We start from the raw sequence: 9,568 nt of genomic DNA on the forward strand, positions 1-9,568 counted from the left end.
AAAGATGCATTTAGTTTTGTTGCTCCTGTGTAGGTTGTCAATTCAGCAGAAAAGTTTGCCATTGTCGCTGTTTACAGACAGAGCGCACGTGAACGCGCCGATGACGTATGGTATCAGCGTGGACTCGCTGCGCGGTGGGAATTCAAATTACGCTTACGTATGAGGGACATAAAAGGAAACGTCCGTTCGGACCGAAATCTATGATTTGTTGAACATTTTTTGGTCCTACGCCTTTCACAGATGACATAAATTTTTACAAATACATTTAAACAACTTAACACAGTGATTGCTATCAGGATGTGAGGAGACTTTTAACCAGCATAACTAAAAATGTTTCAGGATCAAATCTGTTACCCTACCTTTAATCAGTTTCATGCTCTCAAACTGCAACAGGATTAAAATGTAAAATCTCAGGCACTGAATAAAAGATATTAAATACATGTCTTCTGGATACACACCCAGAAATTTATTTAAACAGCTACTAAAAAACATCTTTAATATTACACTGGATCTGCATTCAGCGTCTTTGGTTGAACACACCCATATACATTTACGTCATGGTTACGTCGTAGTGTAGCCATGATTGTAGACCATAATGCACTTTTTTGGACAGTACCATTTTGACTGTAACGGGGGTCTCATATTGCCTATTTTTCCACTTTAACGAACACTCGAGTTGGTTGAAACAAGAGAGTGTCGTTTTACGTATACCAACTTTTAAACAGCGTAGAAAAATAATTTTGTTCCTATTACCATGTAAAATAATGTAGTTTAAAAAAGTAAGAAAGAAAATGATTTACCAAATGTACCCATCCTTTATAATGGTATACTCCAGCTTTCAACGCACACGCTCCTTTCTCTCAGCGATCCGCCGCAATGAGGTAAGAGCGCGAGATGTGCTCCAAAATAAATGACAAAGTTGTTTAAAATATAAGCTTGTTCTTCAATATTTTAACAAAATGTTGAATGTAAGAATGTTGTCTTACAGAATTTATCCTTAGTTGGTATTATCTTGCCGTGTTAATGAGTTTTGAAGTCAAACTTGAGTAAAATGTGCAGGCCTCGAGTCGCATCCCGCTCCACGTTGTCTCGCAGTCGAGCTATTTAACCGCATATGCCGAGATGTATCAACAGTAAATACTTAATTTAACATAGCTGAAGTTTGGCCCAGATAGGTTAATTTATTTGGTATTTTATAAACTACTTCCGTCTGAGTAACGTTACCAATGTGCCACCATGTTTTTTATGGACGTGTTATGTTAACAGTAGTTTACTGACATGTAGTATTTAATAATAGTAGTATAATAATCTCTTATTTATGTATCGTCTTTCAGGAACCCGTATTAGTATTACATCTCAGTCTCATAGACGACTTGTTGAAATATAATTTATGAAAATTATGTTGTAACTTTTTTATTTTTTGGAATGATGTTTGGTTTGTGTGCCACGTGCATTTTATGTGTTCTTTGCAGAACTAAATGGAATACAAGTAGTGCTATAAAAACTTGCATTTATAAAAACGTATTGCATTTATTAATGTTATGCATTTTGTCTTTTCAGCATGCTCAGGCTGCAGAAGCGCTTGGCGTCAAGCGTCTTGCGCTGTGGCAAAAAGAAGGTCTGGCTGGACCCCAATGAAACCAATGAGATCGCCAATGCAAATTCTCGTAAGGCAATAACTTTCATGAGCTTTTAATGTAGCATTGTCAGTCTTTGTATTTTGAGTCAAATTGTTTTATACACTTCATTTTGTTTGCTTCTTACTGTGACCTTAAAAGAATTGTTCACACAGAAAATAAAATTTAGAAATATAGCTGGAAGTAGAAATGATCCGGGTCCAAACAGACATCAACAAATGGGGAACGGTACATCAACTGGATTATTTAAAAGAACAGTATATATGATAACTTATAACTCATAACTCAGAAGATATGTCAGTGTATCATGTTTCTGTAAATTAATTTAGATTAATTTATCCTGATGACAGTATTAGACAAAATACGTTTCCATATGTCCACTAGAAGGACATCAGGATAAGGAACTGCATCTTTCATACTGGAGAAAAATGATTGATCATTGAAAAATTTTGGGCTGGTTGCCCCTTTCATCAAAAATGGTTGAAACTTGGCTTGTTAAGTCAAAATGTAAATTCGTTACACTTATTGGGGTGGTTTCCCGGACAGGCAGGGATTAGCTTAAGCCAGGACTAGACCTTAGTTTAATTAGAAAATATAACTACCTTTTAACAAACATGCCTTACTAAAAACATTACTTTGCATTTTGAGGCAAACCAAAGGGCACTGATGTATTTTAAGATATGTCAGTGCAAGTTGTTTAAGTTTGGACAGCTCTTACATTTATTTTAGTCTAGGAATAGTCTAATCCCTGTCTGGGAAACTGCCCCATTAAGTCTTTAAAGTTCTCATGAAATCAAAATTTTAATGTTTTTAAGTATTTTAATGTTTTTTAGGTTATGTATACACTTTTGCATTAAGAACATTTAAGCATTTAAAACTATTCTACATTTTCTTAGCACACGTGAATAAGAACGACATAATTTAGCTTCATCATCATCTAACTTATCAAAATGAAAATAATTATATTAAAAAACGGATGTCTTTTGTCATTTAATGTTAGTCATTTATTTCTCAAGCTTAGCTGGAAGAGCGAACTACTAAAAATAAGATCAGAAGTTTGATTCTGTGTACAACTTTAATGTAGAAAGTTTTTGTTGTTTAGCGTCTGCATAATGATTAATGGAGTTTGTCTACATGTTTTGCTGATTCCTGTGGTAATGTACAAATATTCAATATACTTTGCTTTAATTTGTAGGCCAGCAAATTCGTAAACTGGTGAAGGATGGTCTGATCATCAAGAAGCCTGTCACCGTTCACTCTCGTGCCCGCTGCCGCAAGAATACGTTGGCACGCCGCAAGGGTCGGCATATGGGCATTGGTATGTATTGTCCCCCCTTAATCTTAGAAATAGCTAATGTCCTAGTTCATGATTTGTTGACAGTGCATTCTAGAGATTGTGTCCATAGCATAATATAATTTTTTTGCTCTTAGGTAAGAGGAAGGGTACAGCAAATGCCCGTATGCCAGAGAAGCTTGTCTGGATGCGTCGCATGAGAATCCTGCGTCGTCTCCTGCGTCGCTATAGGGAGTCTAAGAAGATTGACAGGCACATGTAAGTCACACATTTACTGTCTTTTTATTTTATAAATGGGTAATATTTTGACACATTTATGTTGAAAGTGTTGTCTTCTGGTTTACATTTTTAGGTATCACAGTCTGTACCTAAGAGCTAAGGGAAACGTGTTCAAAAACAAGCGTATCCTCATGGAGCACATCCACAAACTGAAGGCTGATAAGGCTCGCAAGAAGCTCCTTTCGTAAGTAAAATTGGCAGATAATGGAGGATTTTAAGACTTCCTTTAGGGGTTGTGTACACAAAACTTTTACGCCCACGGCCGGCGCATGTTTTCAATTGTTTCCAATGGAAGCTCGGCGTTTTTCAAATAAGCCAGCAGCTAGCGGGTTTTTTCCGCGCTGAAAACCGGCGCTAGGCAGTTTTTTCGCGCTCGGCGCTGAACGTCGAGAGTTGAAATAGATTCAACTTTAAGAGAAAAGCTACGCTCGTCAATGTCAGTTCTCACACGGCCGCCCAATCACAGTGGAAGAGGGGCGGGACATTACCACAGCAACCAACCGGCTCGCAGCTGAAATATCACAGCTACCAAAGCGCTCAGCTGAAGAAAGCTGGCACTCAGCTGAAAAACAGCTGGCATTTGGCGTCCTCAAGGCGTTTTCAGCCGCGTTTAAAAGTTTTGGTGTGTCCAGCCCCTTAATGTCTTTGGAAACCCCTTGTAACACATTACCCATAGCATGTTAGTGTTGGGTGATATGCCCCATTTTGAGATCGTCCTATCGTCAGCCTGTGAGATCGCTGGTACACTCGTTTATGATAGGGTCTCATGTTTTATGAAGCTTTTGTTAGTCCTAATAAGCACAATTGCATGTGTTTGAGTGGTTTATAGTTCAAAAAAATATTTTCCACATACTGTACATGCCCCACCTTTCTGACGTGTTGATTTTGTACAAAGCTCATCGTTCTGAAAAGCGCGATATGCTCCAATAGGCCAGCTATCCAGTGCATTGTGACTGGCCGAATACCTTTAATAGTGTGGTGGAAAGTGACGCTCCTTACTATATTTGGGTCCAATGCAGTACTGACAGGAGTTACAATCGTCTTTACTACATTTTTATTATACTACATAAGGCAAACATATTAGGAGAAATTGCATGAAGTTACTTTCACTTTAAAAAAGTGAAACAGCCTCTTACGGAGTAAAGATAAAATGTATTACTAGACCAAAAAAGATTTTATGTCTGTTCCTCTGTTTTGTCTTTGTAAAAACAATACAAAAATATGGCAAATGCGCAGCTTAAGTTATATATTTGCTCAAAACCGAACAAACCTATGTCTTGTCATCCTCACACACACACACTCCTGAGTGTCGCCAGTTGCGTGCGGTGGGAAATGGCATCTTATTTATAAGCTTTGCATGTATCTGAGGAAAAGCCGGGCTCATGGAATCGGTTTCAGTTTGTTGTCGTAAGTTGGAGTTACCGCTGGGCTAAACACAGAACTGTTTGAATGAGACTTTGCTGCTTGCCGGACTCTTAAATGTGTAACACGCATCACAATTTTGCATTTAAAAGGGAATGATGATTAGTTATTTCGTCTGTCATAATCTGGCTGTGTTCGACTTAGTGCGTTGCTGCATGAGCCAGTCAGTGTGTAGCACAGGGCTGCTACGAGACTTTTTTTAAAAGCCTATGAAGCAGTTGGTTTCCCTGGACAATCTTATTAAATGGGGCAGTCTGATAAACAAAAACAATGTTGGCTATATATGACTATCGTTGATAGACGATAGTATTGTCTATTGGCACAACCCTAGTGATCAGTGTTTTAAAACTTTTTATCATTTTTTTTTTATAGTGACCAGGCTGAGGCTCGTCGTTCTAAGACCAGGGAAGCCCGTAAGCGCCGCGAAGAACGTCTGCAGGCCAAAAAGGAGGAGATCATCAAGACCCTGTCAAAGGAGGAGGAGACAAAAAAATGAGTGTTCACCTCTTGTTGACCTAGCTTCAGTTGTAATAAAAATCCACAAATCTCACTTCCTGTGTTTTTGTTTTTTTGCTAAAAAAAAAAAATTTACTATCAAAGTGACTTACATTTAGCCATTGATTAAAGAACCTGTTGACAGAGCTGATAGATTACCCTATTTGTGAAGATAGGCTTAAATATTTTAACACTAAGTTGGTGGTGTAAAAAATCCTCCACTTTGCCATGGATTAATGTGTGATGTGTTAAGGTATCTGCCAGTGACACCTTACTGACCATGACACATAAGTTAAACTTGAGGCTTTGACTCCACTGTGTTTTGTGTCAGATCTGAAGCAAAGCCTCAGGTTTAACCTTATGTCATGCTCAGTAAGATGTCATTGGCAGATACTTTAAAACATCACACACTGTATTTAAATAGCATTGTATTTTATCACATACATAACCAGTGGCTTTCAACACCCTAAAGAAGACTTAACACAGATATTTATTTAAAAAGAATAAATATTAAATTTATTTTAGGTTGTGTGAGCATATCAGACATGGATACTAAAGGAATAATTTCATCATTTTATTGTTCCAAAAAGTAACCATTAGAGAACGTTCTGTACAAGTTATTTTTAGGTTATTTAAAAATAACCACTCTGCAATGTTATGGCGACGTTAATTTATGGTTTCAAAATTAAACCTTAAATGAACGTTCCCAGAACGTTATTATTTGGTTCCCTAAAAAATTACCAAAAACGATAGGCCAACGTTCTGTATTTGCTGGGCTGCAATCAGGATTAAATTGAGTCGGATTAAAAAAAAATGTGCTTGTAAACATATTGTTAGATATAGTCAAATTGTGCAAAGTAAATGCATTGTGTAGTAAATTCATTATCTAACATGAACAATGAATAAGTTCGTGTTTATTTCAGTACAGTTATGTCAGTTAATTTGTGGTGCATTAACTAATGTTAACAGTTTCAACTTTGATTTTAAAAAATGTAATAGTAAATGCTAAAATTAATAAGACTTACAGAGACAATAAATAATGAATAAAAAGATTCAAAATAGAAATAATTATATATACACACACACACACAAACACATATATACATGTAGCTAGCTTGTGTCTTTTTCCCCTTTCTACCCCTGACAACATGCATGTGAATTTGTCCCAAAATTTAGTAACAAATTGAGCTTTCTGCAACAAAGTACTTGTCCATTATAGTTAAAAGTTCTTGTTTTGCATTTTGATATGAGCCCTTTTGCTGTCGGAGGAGGAAGTGTGTTGTGTCCACTGGTATAAAGAATTATAGGATGCTGTTACAAAGTGAATTAATCATACACCCTACTGAAAAATCCAGCAAAGACCAGCATTAATCCATTTTTTATTTATAAAACCGATTGTTATTTGTGATTGGACTGAAATACATCTCAAAATATCAGTGGGTGTATACATTAAACACGTTACAATTACATCAGTTAATTAATGTTACAATAAATTACATTTCCATATCAATTCTGTGAATTCATAAATAAACTAATCACTTCCTTCACTTATTAGATAATTTTAGATGAATCTTATTTTATAATAAATGTGTGCAAATACATTGTCACTTATGTTAAAGATGTCTGGCTTAATAATGATAGCAAATGGGTATAGCAGATAGATAAGCATGACATGATTTAACAATGACCCACAGAATGACACAGGTAAAGCACAGACACGAGTTAAACCTGGGATGACCCACAGAATGACACAGGTGAAGCACAGGCATGAGTTAAACCTGGGATGACCCACGGGATGACACAGGTGAAGCACAGGCATGAGTTAACCCTATGAAGCACAGGTGAAGCACAGGCATGAGTTAAACCTGAGATGACACAGGTGAAGCACATAGATGATTTAAACCTGACCCACAGAATCACAAAGGTGAAGCACATGCATGATTTAACACTGACCCACAGGTTGACACAAGTGAAGCACAAGGATGATTTAATCTGACCCACAGGATGACACAGGTGAAGCACAGTGATGATTTAATCTGACCCACAGGATGACACAGGTGAGGCACAGGCATGATTAAACACTGACCCACAGAATTACACAGGTGAAGCACTGCCATGATTTAAAGGACAAGTTCGGTATTTTAGACTTAAAGCCCTGTTTTCAGATTGTTTATGGTCAAATAGAATGGTTTTGACTGAAATTTCGACATTTTCGGCTGCCCTGAGAATTTTCGCGTGTTTGTGTTTCAGCTCAGACCTCTATAATGGCTTTATAGGTGCACTGGAACAATCCTTCCTAAAATGCATTAAACTTTCGTTTACAAAGACGTGAAACTCACCGAGTGGTCAGGGGTGTTCACTGATATGCTCACAAAAAAAATCGCTGCAAAAGACGCATTCCAACAGCTGTTTTAGCATTCGTTGTTAACTTGTGGACCTATTTCCCCAAACGCCTCACACCCGTACATTCTTCCGCTTAGAGCTTGAATAATAAACACTCCAGCCCAGGTGGTGGCGCTAATCCGCCTTTGCCAATTGCAAGAATAGAAACAAAGTTCCCGGCGCGGAGTAATACCGTACCTCACAGGACGTCTAATACAGTCAATGGAGTTGGTAAAAACTACGATAAAACCTGTTGGAATGCGTCTTTTGCAGCGATTTTTGTGTGAGCATACCAGTAAACAACCCTGACCACTCGGTGAGTTTCACGTCTTTGTAAACGAAAGTTTAATGCATTTTAGGAAGGATTGTTCCAGTGCACCTATAGACCCATTGTAGAGGTCTGAGCTGAAACACAAACACGCGAAAATTCTCAGGGCAGCCGAAAATGTCGAAATTTCAGTCAAAACCATTCTATTTGACCATAAACAATCTGAAAACAGGGCTTTAAGTCTAAAATACCGAACTTGTCCTTTAACACTGACCCACAGGATAACACAGGTGAGGCACAGGGATGATTTAACACTGACCCACAGAATGACACAGGTGATACACATTCATGATTAAACACTGACCCACAGAATGACACAGGTGAAGCACAGGCATGATTTAACACTGACCCACATAATGACACAGGCGAAGCACAGGCATGATTTAACACTGGCCCACAGAATGACACAGGTGAAGCACAGGCATGATTTAACACTGACTAACAGGATGACACAGGTGAAGCACAGGCATGATTTAACACTGGCCCACAGAATGACACAGGTGAAGCACCGGCATAATTTAACACTGACTAACAGGATGACACAGGTGAAGCACAGGTATGATTTAACACTGATCCACAGAATGACACAGGTGAAGCACAGGGATGATTTAACACTGATCCACAGAATGACACAGGTGAAGCACAGGGATGATTTAACACTGATCCACAGAATGACACAGGTGAAGCACATTCATAATTTAACACTGACCCCCAGCTGAAGCACAGGCATAATTTAAACCCGACTCATAGAATAACACAGGTGAAGCACAGGGATGATTTTATCTGACCCACAGGGTGACACAGGTGAAGCACATGCATGATTTAACACTGACCCACAGGATGACACAAGTGAAGCACAAAGATGATTTAATCTGACCCACAGGATGACACAGGTGAAGCACAGGGATGATTTAATCTGACCCACAGGATGACACAGGTGAAGCACAGGCATGATTTAACACTGACCCACAGGATAACACAGGTGAGGCACAGGCATGATTAAACACTGACCCACAGAATTACACAGGTGAAGCACTGCCATGATTTAACACTGACCCACAGGATAACACAGGTGAGGCACAGGGATGATTTAACACTGACCCACAGAATGACACAGGTGATACACATTCATGATTAAACACTGACCCACAGAATGACACAGGTGATGCACATTCATGATTAAAACCTGTTCCACAGAATGACACAGGTGAAGCACAGGCATGATTTAACACTGACCCACATAATGACACAGGCGAAGCACAGGCATGATTTAACACTGGCCCACAGAATGACACAGGTGAAGCACAGGCACGATTTAACACTGACTAACAGGATGACACAGGTGAAGCACAGGCATGATTTAACACTGGCCCACAGAATGACACAGGTGAAGCACCGGCATGATTTAACACTGACTAACAGGATGACACAGGTGAAGCACAGGCATGATTTAACACTGATCCACAGAATGAAACAGGTGAAGCACAGGGATGATTTAACACTGATCCACAGAATGACACAGGTGAAGCACATTCATAATTTAACACTGACCCACAGCTGAAGCACAGGCATAATTTAAACCCGACTCATAGAATAACACAGGTGAAGCACAGGGATGATTTTATCTGACCCACAGGGTGACACAGGTGAAGCACAGGCATGATTTAACCTTGGATGACCCACAGGATGAAACAGGTGAAGCAAAGGCATGATTTAACACTGACCCACAGG

The 9,568-nt window shown here is 38.7% G+C and overlaps 1 protein-coding gene across 1 annotated transcript; it reads left to right on the plus strand.

Moving 5' to 3' along the window:
* The first annotated feature begins 832 nt into the window (after positions 1 to 832).
* On the plus strand, positions 833 to 5,182 carry LOC135720519 (large ribosomal subunit protein eL19). Its single transcript, XM_065242681.2, has 6 exons — positions 833 to 881; positions 1,561 to 1,667; positions 2,833 to 2,955; positions 3,069 to 3,189; positions 3,284 to 3,394; positions 5,005 to 5,182. Exons 1-6 carry the CDS (start codon positions 877 to 879, stop codon positions 5,126 to 5,128), a joined length of 591 nt encoding a protein of 196 aa, XP_065098753.1. The 5' UTR covers positions 833 to 876; the 3' UTR covers positions 5,129 to 5,182.
* Positions 5,183 to 9,568: the final 4,386 nt, after the last annotated feature.

Source organism: Paramisgurnus dabryanus, chromosome 1, assembly GCF_030506205.2.
Source record: "Paramisgurnus dabryanus chromosome 1, PD_genome_1.1, whole genome shotgun sequence".
NCBI lineage: Eukaryota > Metazoa > Chordata > Actinopteri > Cypriniformes > Cobitidae > Paramisgurnus > Paramisgurnus dabryanus.